Source organism: Ursus maritimus, unplaced genomic scaffold (genome assembly GCF_017311325.1).
Source record: "Ursus maritimus isolate PB19 unplaced genomic scaffold, ASM1731132v1 scaffold_14, whole genome shotgun sequence".
NCBI lineage: Eukaryota > Metazoa > Chordata > Mammalia > Carnivora > Ursidae > Ursus > Ursus maritimus.
Window position 1 is genome coordinate 55,314,276 of NW_024423786.1, and position 19,184 is coordinate 55,333,459.

A 19,184-nucleotide genomic window follows, 5' to 3' on the forward strand; every position below is an offset into this window, starting at 1 on the left:
CGAAGGCGCCCTGTCTGCGGTCCATCTGCTCCAGGAAACACACGCACCCCACAGTCCCATGTGACGATGGGCTGGCTTGCACCCCCATCTGGCCACTGGGGGGGACGGTGAGACTGCCAGGCACGGCGGGGGTGGGAAGGGCCCCTCCAGGACTACGAAACCCCTTGAGAGTGGGTACAGCCAAATCCTGAGCTCCAGCCCCCTGGACAGGACACGCAAGGCTGATCATTCGATATGGCTTTATTTTCTGATCGTCCAAGTGCGTCCCACAGCCAGCCTGAGCTGACGACCCGCCCCGGGGAGGACGGACACCCACCCGGCACCCGCACGTGTGCGCAGGGGACGATGAGCCAACGCCGGTCCCCGCATCCTGCCCCCCCAAGGTGCCTAGGCTGGCTGGACACTCAGTAAACAGTCTCTGGGGGAAGACAGGCCACCCGGCAGGGCAGAGAAGGGGGGACAGGCAGGAGAGCCCACGGCCCCCATGCCTGCCCCTCCCGGGCCTGGGGAGCTTGGGAGGCTGGGACAGCGGCCCCGCCAGGGAGGGTCAGGCTTGGCGAAGGAAGGAGGCCCAAGAAGAAGGCGGGGACGCAGCCCCCAGGAGCCCGTCCCCTCGCTGTCCCCCACAGCGAGTGGGAGTTGGCTTCCGAGGGCTGGCTGGGGCTCAGGAGGGAGCTGGTCTCCCTGCTCCTTCACACCCTCCATGAAGGCTTCCCTGGAAGCTGAGGCGGGGGCCCAGAGCCCCCCCCCACCCCTCCCCTCCCCTCGGCACAGAATACCTAACGGATTATATTGCTAATGAATCGGCACGCCTGGATCTCCCTGAGATCGATCCCAGCAGCGCTAGACACCCCTCTGCACCCCTTCCCTTCCAAGGAGTCTCATTTGTGGGGTGCAGGCCTGGACCTTCCTCCCCAGGTCCTGGGTCCCGGAAGGGCGGCCTCGTGGGGCCCACGCTGCATCTTCTCCAGCAAACACTCTCCCTCGACCCCCAGCCTGGACGCCTCCCAGGACACGTGGGCACCGGCTGCCCCAGAACACACCCTCCTTTCTATGGATGAGGAAACGGAGGCCCAGAGCGCCCGAGGTAAAGGGCGGAGGAATAGGGGGCCTCCTCTCTCCTGCACGGTGCCTCCCGCCCCATGGGCTCCAAAGGCACCCAGATTCCTGGGGAACAGGCCCAAGCTCCCCGGGGCGCAGCGGGGAGGGCGGGCAGGTGGTGAGAAGCACACATGAAGGTGAATGGTGCAGGGAGCTGGGCCGGGGAGGCCGCCGGGTCTTCAGGGCACCAGCGTCCACGGGGGCTCGAGGGAGACGCATTCTAAGACCGCACCAAGGCGACTGCCCTCAGTCCCAGCCAGGGTGGGGGACACAAGGCTTCTAAGGGAGGGGCCAGAACCTGGGGACCTTTCTTCAGACAGGAGAAAGAGCATCCAAGTCACCAGGGGGGGTCAGGGCGGCGTGGCGGGCAGACCTGGGCCAGCGACGGCGGCCCCCTGCCCCTCAGCCTGCTGTCCCCACTCAGCATCGTGGCCAAGAGGAGGGATGCGGAGGCCGCACTGGGGGCGTCTCCTCAGTCATCCCACGGTCTGCGAGCCCTGAGGGCAGCGCCTCCGGGCCTGGGGGCTCATCCGCACACTCGTCCCCAAGTCCGCGGCCCGGCCCCGGGCCCTCCGCCAAATGCTCCTCTGAGGGGTTCAAAGGACCAGAGAAAGAATCCCCCAAGTCCTCAAGAGCAACACAGAAAAGCTCTGTAATTCAGGGTTTCGGCCGCTGACCAGGGGTGGAGCCCTGCCCTCCTGCTGGCTGCGGAGCGGGGAGGGGCGGCAGGCAGGGGCTCGCGCCGGTGACGGGCCACGTCACTGTGTCTTGGCCTTCACGAGCAGTCTCTGAACTGTTTTGTACAGGAGGTCGAAGTGCTGGGGGCAGCGGGAGGGCTCACGTGAGGTCGGGGGCACACTGGCCACGAGGAAGGCCTGAGGGCCACCGTGGGGTCACCTGCTTCTAGGCAGGCTGGGGGGCCGAGGACTCACCTGGCCTGGTCGACCCCCCCCCAAGGGAGCCTTGCCTCCCACCTGAGCCCCCACCTGCTCACCTGGACCGCCGTGTAGGCCATCCCGAGGTAGGCGCCGATGCAGACGGCCAGGAGCAGGTCGAAGATGGCGGGCTTGACCCTGAGGGGAAGGGCGGGGGGATCGGCAGGGTCAGGGGAGGGCCGCGTCCCAGGGCACTACGGTTCCGGTGCAGCGCAGCTCACCTGTAGGCGTTCATCACCTGCTTCAGCTGGTCATAGAAGACAAACTCAGGGTCCCTGCGGAGAGAGAGAGCACGTTCACCCGAGAGCCGGGCCACATCCCCCGGCCCCCAGAAACCAGACCACCCGCAGGTCCCACCGGCCCAGGAACGGGAGGGCCCGTGTGTGCACACGAGACTGCCACTGACCCTCCTGGGGAAGGACTGGCCTTAGTGTGAAGTAACCTTTCCCCTGTTGCCTCTTTGGGTGTCAAACTGTACGCTAAAAATGAAATAGGGAGGGGTGCGCCTGGGTGGTTGTCAGTTGGGTGTCCAACTCTTGGTTTTGGCTCAGGTCGTGATCTCAAGTCGTGACATCGAGCCCCGCGTCAGGCTCTGCGCTCAGTGTGGAGTCTGCTTGAGATTCTCTCTCTCTCTCTCTGCCTTGCCCCTCCCCTGCCGTGTACATGTGCTCTCTTGCTCTCAAAATAAATAAAATCTTTAAGAGAAATGAAACAGGGTGACTCTAAGATTCTACTGATCTGTAGAGCATTTCTACAGAAGGAAAATGATCATGGTCTGGCAATCAGAGACCCTGGCTCCACAGCTGTGGGTCCACTCTGAGCCTCAGTTTCTTCTTCTGTCCAAGAACTCTGACTTCCAAGCACACCACGAGTGGGGAGAAGGCAGAGAGCCAGAGAGGGGCACCAAGCAGTGTGGAGATATCTCCTACCTGTGGACACCTGTAGGTTCCCCTCCTAACAAGGCCCTGCGGTGCTAGCTTGGCCCATGGTGGGAGGAGCATCCTGGGGCAGACGGGGGACCCCAGGCACAAGTCACCTGACACCGCGGAAACGGAAGGACCAGAGGGTGGGTGGGGGTATAGGGCTGCCCAATAAAACATCGGACGTTGGTCATATGTGAATTTCAGACAAAAATGAAATTGGCTTCTAGTATAAGTATATCCCAAACACTACACGAGATATACTTATGCTAAGAAAAAACTCATTTACGTGGAATTCATGTTTAATTGGATACCTGTACTTTCTATTTACTGTTTTATCTTTTGCCTCTTGCTTTTACTCGCTCAACCTTGCTCCCGGCGTGGGAGACTCCAGAAGCGCCTGGTCTCTGGTGCGCCCGAGTCGGGCCACGGGACGCTTGCCACTGAGGCGATGGACTCACCGCTTGTCGGCCTTGATGTGGTGCGGCTTCACCTCCTTCAGGTAGCGGCTCAGGTAGTGCTCCAGCGTGCTGAGGAACGTGCCGTCCTTGTCCACCAGCTGGGCGGCCCGCGGCTGGTTGGTGAGCCAGTCCATCACCGAGTCCAGCTGCTCCTGCTGGATCTGCTGCGGGGGAGGGGCCGAGGTCACGGGAGCCCCCACCGCCGCCGGCCCACCCCCCCACCCAGCCCCGCCTTACCATCTGCTCCGTGAAGACCGGCATGTCTGGGGGGGTTCCCTGTGGAGACAGGAGGGCCGGACCCTGAGTCTGACTGCCGGCTGGGGTGGCGCCGGGGGCTGGGGCGAGGGCGGGGCCTCACCTTCTCCGTCAGGTTGTAGATGACTCGGGTCAGGGCCTCCGCGATGAGCCTGGTGTTGCGGGTCAGAGTCTTAGAGTCGACCCGGGACCTTAGGGCGGAGGTGAACAAAACACACACAGACTTCTAGAATCCGCATCCGTTAAAATCTCCAAAAAAACACAATCATGTTTCCAACGATAATAAAAGCAAGAAAAGCCGCAGCGTCCTCAGGGCGCCTGCCCGGCGTCTCCCTGGAAGGGCTGCATGGCTTCGGGCCAGTTTCCTCACCGCGGACGTGGGGGTGGCTGGGGGACCCATATCCACCATTGTCAAAGGCAGAGCTGGGGTGCTGCCGCGTGGGGTGAACAGCGTTCCCCACATTCACTCCCACCCAGAACCTGGGAACGGGGCCTGAGTCGGGAGCAGGGTGCCTGCGAAAGTGGCCAGTAAAGGGGAGGTCGCATTGGAGGACAAGAGCCCTGCGTTGGACGGCGGATGTGTTCAGGCAAAGGGGGAGACGATCTGTGGCCACTGGGGCAGACTGGGGGGACCACAGGCCAAGGGATACAAATACTGCTGGCGACACGCAGACCCATAAGAGGGGCTCAGAGGCAAACCAGCGCTGACCGCTGACCACTGAACGACTCCCTGGAATACCCTTCTCCTGGTCCACACCCCTCAGTTCTGGCACCACCTCCTCCAGGAAGCCTCCCTGATGCCCCAGGAACAGTCAACAGCCCTGCCCGCATCTGCTTTCTCTCTGGGCCTTGCCTGTAGCCAGGCAGGGCCTCCTCCAGACCCAGCCTCTCATCCCCCGGCAGACACACGGCCAGCAGCTGGGCTGGGCCCAAGGCTGGCCAATGAGTACACGTAGCCAGACTGTCTCAGGCCCAGCTCCATGGCCACCATAAAACCCTGGCCCTGCGGAGAGCTGACACGCGACTGGGAGACACGGACGGGAAGTGAAGTCATACACTGGCAGAAGCCAGAGGTGCCCAACATCTTGACGAGAGGTAACGTGAGGAAGGAAGGGGTGGGGAGGGCTCCCTGAGGAGGTTATGAGGAGACAGGGCACCACTCTCCAGGCCTCGGCACGGCTGTGCAAAGGCCCAGGGGCAGCAGCGGCAGCCTCTGAGCCGCAGGGCAGACCGTGGCGCTCAGCGTCTGAGGGTCCCATGTGGCATCTGGACATCCCATGTGGCGTCTAGCCAGGGGACCCCAAACTACTCACACGTCCCCCCGTTCCTAATAAGGGGAGCTCAGGCCAGCAGCCCTCCCCACCACCATTTCAGGTTCATTCCCTCCAGGTGGCTGTGTCCACATCGCGGCCCGAGACCACCTGCGGCAGCAGCGGTCGGAGGGGAGGCCTCGGGGCCGCGGCCGTGCTCACCTCACGTCCATGATGCTGCTGCGCTGGCCGTCGCGGTGGCTCTCCAGGTGGGACAGGGTGAAGGCAGGCAGCCGGCGGATGGCGAAGCGCTCGTGCTCCCAGGCCAGGATGTCCTCCGCCAGGTTGATCTTCTTGTGCACCATGGAGAACCGCACCTCCGGGAACTGGTGCGCGGCCACCTGTGTGTGGGGGCGCCGTCAGCGCGGCGCTCCGCCCCGTGGTCCTGGCCACTCCCGCCAGTCTCTGCGGAGGGGCCCCCCACCCTGGCTCAGCCCGCCGATGTTCACGCGGGGCCTCGACAGCCGGGAGGGTCCCGAGCCCCTCGCCGAACCCCCCCGCCCCCGAGGCCCCAGATCCCAGGGGCTCAAGCTGCGGGCAGGAAGACACGTACCACCTCCAGCTCGCGCAGGAAGGCGTGCTGCAGCGTCCCCTCCCGCGGCGGCTTGGACACGTGCAGGTGCAGGCTGTCCCCCCGGCCCACGGTGTCCAGGCACAGCACGAAGGCCACGTTGTCCTGGAGCAGGCTGGAGTCTGCGGGGCAGCCAGGGCCGGTTGGGACGGGCAGGAAGCAGGGACCCTGGCCCCCCGGCCCCTCAGGGGCCGCTCACCTGTGTGGTCCAGGTTGTCCTCCAGCCAGCGCTTCGTTCCCTGGTAGTTGAACTTGCCCCCTCCGGAAGCGAAGAAGAGAAGGTTGTACCTGGGATGGGGGGGAGCGGGGGTCGGCGATGAAAGAGGGTGAGCAGGACCCCAGAGAGCAGGTGGTCTCCCTGCCCCGGCACAGCTGACTCTGGGGGGGCGGAGCCGCACCCCTGGGCCCACCCACTCAGCGCCAGGAGCTCCCCCAGCATGACGACCACAAACGTCCCCAGACAGGACCGTGTGGCCCTGGCGTGTGGGATCTGGGCGGGGCTCAGCTCCTGGCGCACAGGGATGGGGGGGCCTCGATAGGGACCCCGTCGTTCCTGGGGTGTGCATGTCCCCCACAGCCAGCGGCCCGACGCTCCCTGCAGCCCCTCCCGCGGGCCCCTGCGTACGCGGCATGGGTGCGCTTGTAGGTGTAGAGCCTGGAGAAGAGGCGGGCGAGCTCCAGCAGCACGGAGATGCCGCTCCCGTTCGAGTCCGCACCGTGCGACAGCCACTGCGGGCAGGAGGGAGACAAGGCCAGCGGTCAACCCCAGGTCCCGCCCGGCACCTCGCTGCCCCTGCCATGGCAGCCGGAGCCAGTTTTGAGCAGCCCCCCTGCCGCCTCCAGACCACACGTCCAGCTGGCATCACCGCTCCAGTCTAACGCCCAGGAGGACGGCACCCTGTCTGCAGGGCTGAGGCCCCAGGCACATCAGGCCCTTCCAGCTCTCCTGCTCGCTCACCAACACTCTGCCCCATGCCCTAGAGCTCGGGGGGCCCCCTCTTTCTGGTGTCAGCACCTGCCCCAGGAGCGCAGCACACCCACGCCACTGGGAGGGGGGTCGGCGCGGGTTCCCTCCACCATGGAAGCCCCCGACTCATCTGTATCCTGCAATCTGAAGCAACATTCCCGACAGCGTGATAATTGGATCTTGCGACACTCCCGAGGCCACAGTCCATATGCCAACATGTCATGTATTGACAGTATTAAAATTCAGGGGGAGAAGGCAACACAACGCTCAGGGAGGGAACCAGACACAGAAGGCCCCACGGTGTGTGAGTCCACATGTGCGATACGCCCAGAACAGGCTCCTCCACGGACGGGAAGGGGGCTCGTGGGGGCGGGGATGGCAGCTGATGGGGTCGGGGCTTCTTTGGGGGCGATGGAATGTTCTGCAAGTAGATAATCATGGTTGTACAACTGTGTGTGTTGTACTAAACCATATACTTTAAAAACAATTTAAATGTTTTGTGAATTCCATCTCAAACAGATAAACGCTCCATGGCAGGGGGTGGGAGGGGGAGTCAGGACCAGGCTGAGTGTTCTGAGGTGACCGCTGAGGCCCTGCCTCCTCAAGGACGGTCCTGGCCTCCCAGGTGGGTGGCGCCTGGAACAGCCGCCATCGGTCACACGGTCAGGACCTCACGCCAGGCTGTCACTGGCAACCTCTTTCCTTCCGCTGAATTTTCTTTCAAATCTAGACTTTCCTACGAAGACACAGGCACCGTTTACGCTCTGGCGTGAGCCCTGACTTCACTGTACCGGGGGCTCTGAGAGCATGGCTCGGGGAGGCCGGCTCGCAAGGCTGGCCCTCTATGGCGTCTGGAACCGGACTCCGGCCACCCTCTCTGGCGAGGGGCTCAGTCCCTGAACCATCTGTGCAGACACGGGGTTCGTGCTGAGCACCTGCTCCCCGCCCAGAGTCGGGGGTCCTGGCCCAAGCCAGACAGAGGGGCCCGCGAGTCCGACCCCCGCAGAGAACCCCGCACTGGGTTTCTGCCAGCCGCCTGGACACCACACCTCACACACGTGGTCCCGTCTCATTTGGGGAACTAAGTGCGTCCTGTGGGGCACCCCGGGAGAGGACTCTGGAAGCTCGTGCCTGGCATCCCCGCCCCCACCCCCACACCACTGTCCTGAGCTCATGTTGCTTCCTATCCTCTCTGTATAAACTACGGCTGTGGGGACGACCATCTGCTGAGCCCTGGGGTCCTCCCAGCACATCCCGCACTTGGGCCTGCTCCTGGGGATGGACACAGACACCTGGTCTCCACCCCTGGCCTGGCCACCTATCTGCTGTGGACCCTGGCCATGAGACCCTCCTCAGATTAGCCTGTTTCTGCTTGATGGGGACACCTGCCCCCCCCGTGCTGCGGCTCTGACCTCAGCCAGATGCTTCATCCGAGCTGGGCCGGAGCAGCGCTGGGAGGGGGAAGCCCGCGCCCCTCCCCAAAGCACATGCATACGTACAGGGGCTACTCCGAAGGCATCGTAGTGGGCCACGATGACAATGGTAGGAAGGTCTTCTCCACCCAGCCCCGTCAGCCGCCCCTGCAGAGAGAGAGTCTGTGAAGGGCCTGCTGGCTGGGGCCCCAATGGCCAGAAACAGCCCAGGCTGCCCTCACGGGCCAGGGCAGTATTTCTGGCTTTGCCGCCTCTGTCATGGACGATATGTGAACGAATGGCTGTGGCCATGTGTCAATAAAACTTTATTTACAGAAAATCAAGAGGGCCGCAGGGAGCAGAGCACCGCTCTGGTGTGCTGCCCCACCCGGAAACCCAGCCCATCCTTCATGGCTGGGCCCCAAGCCACCGGTGGGGCCGGCAGGAGAGCTCTGTTGATGAGGACAAGCAGCCAGTAAGGAACGTGGCCACAGTCCAGGTCCCAGCGCCCACGCCCTGGCTGGAGTCTCATCACATATGAACTGGCGCTCGCTAAAGTCACGTGGGTGACAAACAAGAATGACCTCCGTCTGCAATGCCTCGGCCTCCACGCCTCCTGTCCGAGCACTAGTGGCAGAGCACAGAGGGGTCCCACAGCGCGGCCCAGGGGTCCGTGCCAGCACACGGTGGAGGCCCCGTTTTCCTGATTCTCCCAACCAGAGGGTGAGCTCTCGAAGGCCTTGGCCATGTCGGAGGGGAAGCAGCTGCTGGCAAGCCACCCGGGACCCAGGGCCGCAGGCTGGGTGCGAACCCTAGGCCAAGACCATGGACACGCCGCTGCTCCAACAGGCTCGGGGTTCTTTCCCCGGCAGGCTGAGGCTAGTGCTAGCTGTGTGGGCCGACAGGGGTCGGGGAGAGCAGGAGGCCAGCCAAGCACCCCCCACCCCGCCGCACGCAAACAACAGGGATGGCGAGGGCTCAACGCTGTGCAGAAGTTTCCAGAAGCAAAGGCAGGGCAGCCAGGCTGGCAGGCTGAAACCGACCCCCCAGTGCTGAGGAGGACCCGCTGGACCCTGGCTGGCTCCAGGTGCTATTGACCCACAGCAAACCAGACCAGCTGCTGCTCAGCCCGACCTCCGGGAGCCCGATTACAAGGACTCGGGGTACTGGCGGCTTTCTCTGCCCAAACTGCCAGGATCCCTCACACGATTTTAAGAAGCGTGTTCCTCCTAGACTTTCACTGATCGCTTAGACGCTGCAGCGGCTTCCCCGCATCCTGGATCGGCCCGTCCAGCCCCATTGACCACCCCGCCCTGCGTCCTCCACCCTGTCTGTGCAGGGCAGCCCACTGCACCCAGAGCCGGGCACTGTCCTCACTGCTGCAGGCCCGCGGCTGGACATCCCTGAGCGCCCCCACGTGCAGGACAGGGTGACTAGGGGACAGGACCCGCTGCCCCGGCACAGCCCTCCTCCCGCTGTGTCTAGAGTGTCGTCTGCTGCCCTCAGACCTCCCCCAACTCCCAGTGAGTTCTTCACGGAGGGGAGGGCATCTTGCTCCCTGCTGCCTCCTGCACATAGCGGGGCTCAGAAAGTGCTCACGGAGAGGCAAACTCACTCAGTTCTGGAGGGGGAAAGGGTGGCTGCGAGCGTGGCTCCCCCTAAGTCCCACCTGCACCCCGACACCAGGTGGGAGCAGAGTAGCCTAACACCACCTGCTGCGAGCCACGGGGCCTGGGGCCGGCTTGTTTAGTGACGAGTGCTCGCTGAGGGCCTACTGTGCACCAGGCACCTGGTTAGGCTCTGAGGACACGGCAGAGGTCGCAATAAATGCAGTCCCAACGCCTCCAGCACTTGGGCTGATGGGAAAGAAACCGATGACACACAACTTCCAAACGGGTTGGGTGGGACCACCACTCAAGAGAAAGTGAAGCCAGGGACAGGTCAAAGGTGAGGTCAAAGGTGCCAGCACAGGCCTCCGGCTGCAGGTTAGAACCAACCTATGGCTTTCAGGCCCGAGCTCAGGCGCGTACAAAGGCCTTGCCTGGAGGGCTCCCGCAGGGGAGGCCGCCCCCCACTAGACTTGTGGCATACCGGCGCGCTGCAGGCTGGCGGGCTGCCACGGAGCACTCAGGCCCCGCCGGGCACGTGCCACGTTCGCGCCCCTTGCCCTGTGCCTTCATGGCCGGAGCCTCTGCGAGGGTCTCTCGGGCTATCTCCAGGAAGACCTCCTCACTAGGGTGGGGGACACGACGGACACGAGGACACCATGGAGCAGACACCCCCTACCTCACGGTTTCCCACTCCCAGCCCTCCCCGCCCAGGGTCCATGCCACTGCCGGAGCCTTGTGTCCCCCCACAGCTGCCGAGAGGGCTGACCCTCCGCACGGGGGAGAAGAGAGCAGCAGAGCCAGGGCCTCCTCTGGCCCAGACGCTTGCTTACAGCACTGGAGGTGATTACAGGCCAAACTCTCTCACGTTTGGCCTGTTGCTTTAACTGGCTACTTCCACACTCGGAACTCAGCTCCCTCCCATCTCAGCTGAGCTCTGAACAACAGGGGGTGTGTGGCCCCCGAAAGTTCTGAGGACTTCTGGGAAGGCAGCAGCGGAGGTCCTGCAATATGAGGAGAAGGAGCAGCCACTGTGCGAGAGAGAGCTGTGAGGCAGGGACAGCCGGTGCAAAGGCCCTGAGGCAGGGTGAGGAGATCGATGTGCGGCTGGGGCAGGTGATGGAAGACAGGAGATTCCACCCAATTTCCCTGTCGGAAGCTCCCTCCAGGGCAGGAGAGGTGGGGGTGAGCTCCGGGAGCCTGGGTGCCCCCTGCCCCTGGTCCCAGTGTGGCAGACAGGGCCGGGCACTCACCTCCACACTGGTGATGAGCCAGTCGCTCACAGCCTTGCTCTGGACCCCGCTGGTGACCATCTGGAAGCCGTTGGCCGTGGCAGTGTGGAGCAGCACTGCGGACGGGTGGGGGAGGTCAGCCCGAGTCCCGCGGGCTCCCGGGCCCGAGCCGGCCTCCCTGTGGCCCCCACACCCCGGACGGCAGAAGTTCGGTCTAAGTCCAGCTACGTGCAGAAGTAACCCTGTGACCTGGAGCACAACGTAGAGCCCGGGCACGGGGAAGAGCCCAGCGTGCAGAGCGAGAGCGGCTGAGACTGCCGCCCAGCCTGAGGCCAGCGGGGAGATGCCGTGCGCCAGCCTCCTGCTACGCCCGCCACTTCCACGGGGGTGATCAGAAGGTCAGGCGGGTCTTTTCTGGGACGTTTCTTCGACTACTGCTAGCTCATTCTCCATAGCCACCTGCCCCTGCCCCAAGCTCGTGGACGTCCCTGTCCACGGGGCAGAAAAAACCTGTGTCCTCCTCTCCCCAAGGACGCTGCTGCCCCACCCGATGGGCTCAAGCACGATGGTGACGCTGAGTGTCGTCGGCAGGTGAAACAGACAAAACCCAACAGATACCCACACGTTCCATAAACCGTCCAGAGGCTGGCTGGGAAACCCCTCCCTCCAAATTAGCGGTCCTCCAGCCTCCGTTTGCGTGGGATCAGCGGTGGGCTGGCATGGGAGCTGCAAGATGCAGAGTCCTGGCCTCGATCTGGAGACGCTGGCGCGGCAGGCCAGGGGTAGGGCCCGCTAACCCACACTGCTGGGTGCCGCGCCACGTGCTCACGGACAGACAGGGCCCCGGAAACGGCCTGGTGAGGCCACAGCCTCGGCAGGGACGGACCCCAGGTGCCAGCCCCACTCCTGCAGCCCGAGCCCACCTTCGGCAGCCGATGCGGAGCCCTGGGCGGCGGACGCAGCCTGCGTCTGCTCATAGATGGAGAGCAGGGCCTCGTCCTCCACAGCAAAGTACACGGGGACGACGGTCTCCATGGCCAACATCTCAGGCTCGGTTTCCATGAATTGCTGTGGAAGAGACACAGGTTTAGGGGGCTTCTAGCCTTGGGCGGGTGCCCAGGGGCTGCAGGCACGGCTCGTCCGAGGTTGGCTAACAAGGCTGGATCACGCCGGAAAGAGGATGGCACGGGGGATGGGGGATGAGGGTATCAGCGGGACAAGGATGGGGGACGTGGGGCCCCCAGGCGGTACCCATCAGGGAGGAAGCAGGTTGGGGGGCCAGCCAGGTCTGGGGTCACCATGGGCTGCTCCCAGCCCCACTGGCCACCGCACCCTCTGCTGTGAGTGGGCGGCAGATGCTGGCACCCCGGTCTGATGGCCGGGCCCACACACACAGTGGGCACCGAGCTGGCACCGCCCCACCCCTGCTCCTGGTCTGCAGAAGCACCTTCATCCGAGGCATCTCACGGGCCCCTATCAGACCCCCCAACTCGGCACTGTGGACGTCAGACAGGTCACTCTGTGGGCGTCCTGGGCACTGGGGGAGCTGAGCAGCGTTCCCAGCCCTGCCCTCTGGATGCCAGGAGCTCCCCAATCCCCATGAGCACATGTGCCCCGACACGGCCCAGTGCCCCTGGGCGAGAGGGGGCAATAACGAAGGCAGACGGGCACCATCCCGCCTCCTGAAGGGCGGAGGGCACAGGACTGTGAAGCATGTGCCCGAGGCCACCCAGCAGACTCCGAACCCAGCGCTCTGTCCTCTGTGCAAGGTGAGGGTGGACACTCACCCGGATGACATCCTGGGGCACGGCGGCCATGGCTCGCGGCAGGATGATGACCACGGCGCCGGCCGACTGCCGCAGGGCCTTCTGGTACTGCTCGTAGGAGAAGTCCAGCAGCCGCATGAGGACACAGCGACGGCTCAGCACGTCCGCGTCGATGGTGCGGGCCTCCGTGTTGAGCACTGCGTTCCGAGTGCCTGCAGGAGGGCAGGGAGGGCCTCCCTCAGTGGGGCACAGGGACCCTCACTGGGAGACCACTCACACTCCCTGTCACTGGGTCCCCCGGACAAGACCACGTCCGCAAGGCCAGCCCCTCACTCCCCACCGGTGCAGTGCCCACTCCAACCCTGGTGAGTCACGACCCCCCTCCCCGGACCCCGTGAGGGGCTGAGCAGCGTTCCCCACCCACTCGGTGCCGCCAGGAGCTCTCCCAGTCACGACAACCACAGATGTCCCCAGATGTCGCCCAGTGTCCCCTGGGACAGGATCACCCCCGGTGGGAGCCCCTGCCCTACGTCCACCTCCCACCTCTCTGCGGAGAGCTGAAGAAAGCTCCAGAAAACCAGGGAGAGGGCTGGAGCCGGCGTTCCAGGCAAGTGCACGCCCCCCCACCTGAGGAGACGCGGTGGGTCAGAACCAGGGCGGCACAGACAGCTTTTCGAAGGCCAGTGGGGGTCTCCCCCAGACACAGGGCACCCGAGCCCTGACGTTAAATGCAGGACTGAGGAGCAGTGCTACTATCTACGTCACTTCGCACAGGCACTGGCGCGTGGCAGGCCCTCGGGGGCCATCTGTCCCCGTGCACTGCTTAGAAAGGGGGCTCAGGCAGCTCCCAGGGTCATGGCACTCAACTGGGATGTGGCCAGAAATCCCAGGTTTACATCCAAGCACCCAAATGGCAAAGGTAAGCAATGATTCCAAACGTTTCAAAAGCCGCAGGACAACCCAGGATGCAGAAAACAAGCAAACCACGTGGCATGTGGGGGCTGGACGGGCCCCCCCTCTACCACCCCGGGGCCTCCAATTTGGGACACAGACAGGGAAGTATTCTGGTCTGGCTTCCTGAGGGGAGCCCAGCCTGGCAGTCCTGGAGGTCAAAGCTGCAGGGGGAGGCATCGCCCGTCCACGCAGATGAGGACCTACGCTAGGCCCTCAGGGCCCCCACCTCCGCTTTCCAGGAAGGTGCCATCTGGGAAAGCAGGCAGGTGGGAGAAGGCTGGCTTCCAAGGGAGCGTTCTGTGGGGCTGGGCAGGGGAAGGGGACAGTGTCCCAGGTGGAAGGGGAAGGCCATCTCAGGAGCAGGGGGCCTGTGACCAAGGAGCAAGGGCAGGCCACGGGCCCCAGCACTGGGGGGGGTGCTCCCTGCCCCCACCCCTCCAACCCTCCAGGGGCCTTTTCTCTGATTTAGGGCACCGCTGTGGGAGCCCCAGGAGGGCTGGGCAGGGAGAGGGCAGCGAGACCTTCAGGACGTCCTTGAAGCTCTCGGAATGCCGGGAAGGCCCCTCCCCCCTGCCCCACCTGTCCTGCACGCTCTGTCTCCCAGAGGCCCTCCAAATCAGCTCGGGGTGGAGACACCTGTGGAGCCTACTGTGTGCATCCTGGGGCCTGGTGCCTCTGCAGGGCCAGAATCAGGACTCCACTTTCCAGAGGGAGGAACCCAGAGAAAGGAAGGGGAGAGAGCAGAGCTGGGTGGACGCGGGCTCCCCAGGGCAGAGTCCCTCTTGTGCTGATGGAGAGCTGGAGCCGGTGCTGGGTCTGGGCAGGAAGAGGTCAGGCTTGGTAGACGCCACAGAGGTGGGCGCTGGACACCTGGACAGAAGTGACCGGTTCCCAAAACAGGCCCAGACCTGAGCAGTGGTGGCAAACTGCTCCACCACGGGCCGTCAGGTCAACCATGCCACCTTGTTGGCCACACTGGTTCTGTCTCAACTACTCAGTTCTGCTGCCGGAGACGCAGGCCAACCAGTGGGAGGGACCTAGTGCCAGTAAAACTTTATTCACGAGAATGGGTGGAGGAGGCTGACATGGGTGCTGGAGGGCTAACGGACCCACCTCCTGGGGCCTTGTGCTAGCCCAGGGGATCAACTGAGACGGGACGAGCGGCTGCTTAATGCAGCAAAGGCCCACAGCAAGCGGCACCCCAGGAGGGCCAGAGTCTGTCTGGCAGGAGAGGTGAGGCCACACCCCATAGCCTTGTACCTAGTGGATTACCCTCAGCCCTACTCACACTTCAGCACAACGAGCACACGCCTTTCCTTCCCAGCAGCCAGTCAGCCAGCGTTTCTCAAGAGGAGTGACAGGAAGTTAGGAAAGAAGAGAGACCCAGAGCAAGGGTTGCACCAGGAGGGGGGGAGCCTGCAGGCATGGAGAGGGCGCTTAAGACACTGGGGAGATGGCAATCCGCAATGACCTGGCAGAGTGGCTCTCGACGACACCAGCTGGGAGAGGCCCAGGGCCCCTCCAGCTGCACCAGAACCAGCCCTGCCAGGGGCCTCGCCTCCAACCACCTACTTCCCCCCAGCACCTGCACCCCCTCCAGCTTCTCCCCAGGTGAACGTGCCTGCTGGGACTGGCAGGGGCCTGCAGGTGTGTGAGCTGCCCACGTGGGCCTCACCCAAACTTCAAGAGCCGGGCCACAAGCAGCTCTTGGCTGAGGCAGGTGGCCCCCCCGCAGGTGGGCCCCCTTATGCTCACCCCCAGAGCCCCAGGTCTTCATGGATACTACGTGCGAGGCAGGCAGCATTGGGCTTCTCACTAGAAGCAACAGAGCCGGGGGCGTGTAGGCGAAGATGTCAAGTCACAGAAAGGAACGGGAGGGAATCCCAGGCTTCGGGACAGCGGACTCAGGGAAGGGCAGAAAAGGAAGAAAAAGCAGTATGGAAACCAACTCGGGATCCTGAGAAACAGGTTATCTCAAGTCCTGGGACCCGGCGTTGGGAGGGCAGAGTCCTCCTGGAAACCAACGAAAGCTGGAGACCAGGCCGGCAGCCGCCAGCTACGCTTGGCTCTTTCTGCTAATTACGACCGTACAACACTCACAGTCCCCCTCTGCCTTGCCCGAGCCACGGCTCGAGTGCCCAGCGGCCACCCGTGGCTGCCCGCTCCCGTGATGGCACACATCCACCGTCACAGAAAGTTCCACCCGACAGCGCTGGTAAAGCCCCTTCCTCCAGGAGAACCGGAAACATTCCACAAAAACGTGCCCATGACATCGGGGGCTCCTGGTCTCCCCTCCCACCCCTCCAGAGCCTGGGCCCTCGGGCTTAAGAGCATCGCTCTCCCACGGTCTGCCCCCTTGCCACCACGGGCACGCAGGACCGGGTGGTTCTATGTGGGGGGGCGTCCTGGGCGCTGTGCGGTGATGACTGGCATCCCCAGCTCCCACTCACTCGATCCCAGAACCCCCCCAACTTGTGATAACCACGAAGTCATCACCCAATGACCCCTGGGTTGACAACCACTGCTCTAAACAGCAACAGCCTAACTTTGGGGTGAGGAGGGATCTGAGGGGAGGTCGACGTGTCTCCAGGGACTGGGACTCCCACTTGGCTGGGGGTCCACGGGGCTCAGGCACAACCTGAGATGTTCTAACAGGAGGGCCAGTCCGAGAGCAGACGGGCTCAGAGCTGAGGAGAACTAGAACCGCAGAGGGAGCCTTTCTGCAGAGGGCAGACTGCCTCGCAGGGACCTAAGGCACCAAGCTGGAAGAAGAGCCAGACAGCACCAGATACAGCTGTAGGCGGGCAGAGATGAGAGCACTTAGAATTCAGGCTTAGGGGCTGGGATCAGGACCCTGACAGGAGAAGGGGCAGGAGGGGCAGTAAAGGAGCTGTGCTGGATTCAGGCCCAGGAGGTCTGAGGAAGAGGATGGAGCAGAGGCCAGAGACGATCAAGGATTCCTGGAGAGAGGCAGCAAACCCCACGCCTGGGGACAGGAGGCTGGGCCAGGGGGTGGATGTGCACCAAAGGAAGGGACAACACACAGCGTCCAAGGGGTCCCCAGAAGCCCACAGAGACTGAAATGGGGGGGGGGCTTGGCTAAGGAATCTGAGGAACCTGGCTTGTGAGCTGAGCCCAGAGAGCGGAGAGCCCGGAGAGGTGGGCCTTGACGTGAGGTCAGGCCTGGGTTAGTGATCAGAGCTCCTGAGCCCCGAGGGGAGCAGAACACTGGCACTGAACAAAAAGCACTGGGGTAGCCGTGGGGGCTGAGGGTCAGGGCTGGCTAGAACTGCCCATCTAGTGCCTCGGGCTGGCAGCAACCAAGCAAGGAGGCTTGCTTCCAAGTCAGCTCCCAAAGTGGGAGCTCTGGACGCAGGGGCATGACCCAGTGAGGATGGGCACTGGGGTGGCGTCCGGGGAAGGGGGCCTGGGCAGTGCGACTCTGGCCCGGCTGGGAATCAGAGAGAGGGGACCCAGGCAGGGGTCCAGAAGCAGAGGGAGCTTGGCCTGCGGGTCGGAGCTACGGGTTTGTGGGGCACGCTGCCCTTGTCCAGGGCCAGGGGCTGGGGGCTGGGGGAGCCAGCACTGAAGGTTCCGGGGGCACTGGACACCGAGAGCTGGGGGAGTCGCAGGGGTGCAGGCATGCAGGCTCTGACTTGTCTGGGGCTTGGCTACGGGTCTGGGGGGCTCAACGGGGTCTGCGCCCGGGACTGCAGCTGGACAGGCCGGCGCGGCGGGTCCCGGGGCTCGGGGGAGACCGGGGGAGGCCGGGGTGCACGCACCGTAGGGCTGCCCCTGCAGGTCGTACTGCTGCATGCGGTAGACGGTGAACTCGTGCGCCGCGTCGGCGGCGGGCAGCGGCGGCGCCACGAGCAGCAGCACGGCGGGCAGGAAGACGATGAAGCCGAGCGGCAGGCACGACGCCTTCAGCATGTTCTCCAGCACCTCGCCCGCTTCTTCCAGCATCCTGGCCGGCGGCGGGGCCGCGCGGGGCGGCGGCGGGGACGGGACGACGGCGGCGGCGGCAGCGGCGGCTCCCGCGGACTCACCTCAGCATGGGTAGCCGCCGGGGTCCTGCGGGCGCCGCGCCGGGCAGCCCGCGCTTGCTCCGGGGTCCTGCGGGCACCGCACGGGCCGCCCCGCCCGCCGCGCTGCCTCTAGGGAGTTGTAGTTCTCCTGGCGCGCGCAGAGCCTCCTGGGAGTGGTACGGCGGAGGGCGCTGTGATGGGACTGTATGGCTAGACCTGAGGATGAAGTTTCACGTAATACGCGAGTCAGAAAAATACGGAGACTTTAAGGCAACTGTTTGCAGTGGAACTTTCCCAAACGCAGTCTTTGTGGCGGGAGGAGGGGGGAGGCGAGAGGCAGGGGCAGGACGTGACCTTGCGACCCGGAAGGAAGTTGGAATGAGAGCCGAGAGGGGCCCTCCTGGTGCACGCAATCTCCTGGGAATTGTAGTCCTGGTACACGGGCACGAGGGCTCATGGGAGCTGTAGTCTTCCTGGCCGAAGTCAGAAAATCACTTAAAACTCCCAAGGAACGTAGATGCTAAACTTCGCGAGGGCAAAGACTTTTGTCTGCTTCCTGCGTTGATGTATCCCCAGAACCCAGTGCGAGGCCTAGCACACAGTGGGTGGGTTATATCGTTTTGGAATGAATGAATGAAAGAAGAATAAAGAGATCATGATAGAAGTTTCCTAAAGGAATGGCGCAATGGGTTATGGGACTTGTAGTCTGGAGCCTGGAGTTTGTGAAGGGGTTGGTGATAGGCTTATTTTTAGCTAAGGCTTATTCATATTTGGGGCATTCTCATCGTAAAAAATAAATTTCGTTATTCATCAGGAAAGCAAATTTATGAGGTGTCCCAAATGTGTATCTTCCTTTTTTTTTTTTAAGATTTTATTTATTTGACAGAAAGAGCAAGAGAGTACAAGCAGTAGAGGGAGAGGGAGAAGCAGGCTCCCCACCTAGCAGGGAACCTGATGCGGGCCTCGATCCCAGGACCCGGAAATCATGACCTGAGCCGAAAGCAGACACTTAACCATCTGAGCCACCCAGGCACCCCCAAATTTGTATTTTACAATCTGGCATCCCTAACAACCCAGTGTGTCCCGGCCAGGGGCCTTAAGGAGCATCAGTAATGCATACCGTCTCCTCCAGATGGGAAGACTGAGGCCATGGGGTACAGAACACGAAAGCCCCAGTGAGGTGACGTCCGGGCTCCAACACGGACCCCTCTCTTCTGTCCCAGGTGCGAGGTGGCCCTGACTCAACAGCATTTTGGATTCAAGTCCCAGCGCCTCCTGTTCCCGTCTCTGTGACCTTGGGCAGACTGCTTCACCTCTCAGAGCCTCAGTTTCCTCCCCTGCCCAATATGATGATAAATAATCCCACACCCTTTGCCCACCCCCCAGCGGTAAGAATTCAATAAGATGGTCCGTGAACCGACTCAGAGCCAGGCACACAGTGAGTGCTCCGTAGTGGTGGTGTGATGGGAGTACGGTCGGCTCACGCAGCCCCCGCAGATCTGCTGCATCTGCTATCCGCCCTCCCTGCCTCTCTGCAGGGCTAACACCTTCCTGGAATGACCTCTGGCTGTTTGTCACTCCCGCCAGAATGGGGCCTTCATTGGGGCAGCAGGTTGTTTACAGGGGCAACCCTTGTGCCCAGAAGAAAGCCTGACAAACAGTGGT

General features: G+C 63.3%; 1 protein-coding gene across 3 annotated transcripts; it reads right to left on the bottom strand.

Annotated features, from left to right (window-relative positions):
• Positions 1-222: 222 nt before the first annotated feature.
• NCLN (nicalin) lies at positions 223-17,563 on the bottom strand. 3 transcript variants are annotated; one of them, XM_040629624.1, is made up of 15 exons: positions 17,274-17,563; positions 12,559-12,749; positions 11,695-11,839; positions 10,793-10,887; positions 8,020-8,100; positions 6,179-6,282; positions 5,753-5,841; positions 5,536-5,675; positions 5,145-5,323; positions 3,776-3,863; positions 3,655-3,693; positions 3,418-3,578; positions 2,258-2,311; positions 2,096-2,174; positions 223-1,919 (listed from the first exon to the last, which is right to left on the bottom strand). In XM_040629624.1, exons 1-15 carry the CDS (start codon positions 17,455-17,457, stop codon positions 1,860-1,862), a joined length of 1,689 nt encoding a protein of 562 aa, XP_040485558.1. In that variant the 5' UTR covers positions 17,458-17,563; the 3' UTR covers positions 223-1,859. The 3 variants fall into 3 exon arrangements, with proteins under 3 accessions (XP_040485558.1, XP_040485557.1, XP_040485559.1); XM_040629623.1 differs by having other exon boundaries at positions 3,418-3,581; XM_040629625.1 differs by lacking the exon at positions 17,274-17,563 and adding an exon at positions 14,780-14,909 and having other exon boundaries at positions 3,418-3,581.
• Between the last annotated feature and the right edge of the window lie 1,621 nt (positions 17,564-19,184).